The 1,630-nt window shown below is 63.0% G+C and overlaps 1 protein-coding gene across 1 annotated transcript in view; it reads right to left on the bottom strand.

The window, feature by feature from the left end:
• Positions 1–368: 368 nt before the first annotated feature.
• LOC146586377 (ryanodine receptor 1-like) overlaps positions 369–1,630 on the bottom strand; it is a gene marked incomplete at both ends in the record, with an annotated part of 44,400 nt that continues 43,138 nt past the window's right edge. Inside the window, 2 exons of the mRNA XM_085321419.1 lie at positions 369–445; positions 922–1,135. Coding sequence (XP_085177545.1) covers positions 369–445; positions 922–1,135 — 291 coding nt within the window. The remainder of the gene's footprint in view (positions 446–921; positions 1,136–1,630) is intronic.

The following is a 1,630-nucleotide window of genomic DNA, read 5'->3' as shown; positions in this document are numbered from 1 at the left end:
CCCATGGGGGGACCCAACGGCCTGGAGGGGACCCTGGTGCCCATGGGGGTCCCAATGCCCATGGGAGGAATCTGATGCCCATGGGGGGACCCTGATGTCTATAGGGGTCTCAATGCCCATGGGGGGACCTCAATACCCTGGAGGAGACCCTGATGCTCATGGGAGTCCCAATATCCACATGGGAACCCTGATGCTCACGAGGGTCTCAATGGCCTTGGGGGAGACCCAATGGCCATGAGGGGACCTCAATACCCTGGAGGGGACCCTGCTGCTCATGGGAGTCCCAGCACCCATGTGGGGGCCCCAGTAGCCACTGGGGGGGGACTCTGATGCCCACTGGGGGGACCACAGCTCAGGTGGACGCTCACCTGCACGTCTGCATCAGGGCCTGGACGCTCTGGAAGAACCCTACTTCCCGCTTCTCCTTCAGGTAGTCCAGCATTTTCTGGGGAGGGGAAGGCACACGTGGACACACGGAAAACCAGCAACATGCATGGACACACGGATGTGTGCATGGATGCATGCAGGGCTGCACGGCCACACTCACGGGCATACGGACATGTAGATGGACACATGGACGCGTGCACAGACATGCAGGGGTAGATGGCCACACGGACGCGTGCAGGGACGCCTCCAGGGACACATGCGTGAACACACAGACACGTGGGCACCTGCAAGACACACGCACAGACATATGGACATATGGATGGAAACACGCATGGACGTACAGACACACGGACACGTGCGCGGACACGCGGATCTGCTCGTGAACAGACATGTGCACAGACACACAGACCCACAGACGCACCAACAGACAGAGGCACGTAGACGCGCCTGGGGCACGTGTGTGGACAGACAGACACGCCCGGGGCGCACGGACGGACAGACACGCGTGGGGACTGACGAGTGGCCCCCTCGTACCTGCTGCACCTCGGTGTTGCCCCCGTTGAGGATGGAGATGCCCAGCTTGAGGGTGGAGGACACCATGTCGCCCCGCTCCCCTGCCAAGGCCGGGGCAGGGTCACCGCTCCGGCCCCGCGCGTGTCCCACCGGCGCGTGGGGCACGAGAGGTGCGAGGAGCCCCGTGCGGCAGCGTGCATGAGAGCAGCCTCGTGCAAGGGGCTGTGCAAGRGGCCTGGCGCAAGGAGCCTTGTGCAAGGGGCTGTGCAAGAGGCCTGGTGCAAGGAGCCCCGTGCAAGGGGCTGTGTGAGGTGCCCGGTGCAAGGAGCCTTGTGCAAAGGGGAACATGAGATGCCTGGTGCAAGGAGCCCCGTGCAAGGAGCTGTGTGAGGTGCCCGGTGCAAGGAGCCCCGTGCAAGGGGCTGCACGAGAGGCCTGGTGCAAGCAGCCCTGTGCAAGGGGGTTGTGTGAGCTGTCTGGTGCAAGGAGCCCCGTGCAAGGGGCTGTGTGAGGTGCTTGGTGCAAGGAGCCTTGTGCAAAGGGGAACATGAGATGCCTGGTGCAAGGAGCCCCGTGCAAGGAGCTGTGTGAGGTGCCTGGTGCAAGGAGCCCCGTGCAAGGAGCTGTGTGAGGTGCCCGGTGCAAGGAGCCTTGTGCAAAGGGGAACATGAGATGCCTGGTGCAATAATCCTCGTGCAAGGAGCTGTGCGAGATGCCTGCTGTAATAATC

The sequence above is a fragment of the Rhea americana genome, unplaced genomic scaffold (assembly GCF_003343005.1).
Source record: "Rhea americana isolate MKP2758 unplaced genomic scaffold, rheAme1 scaffold_694, whole genome shotgun sequence".
In the NCBI taxonomy this organism is placed as follows: domain Eukaryota; kingdom Metazoa; phylum Chordata; class Aves; order Rheiformes; family Rheidae; genus Rhea; species Rhea americana.
Note: the sequence above shows the minus strand (reverse complement) of the source record. Positions and strands in the feature narration are given on the sequence as shown.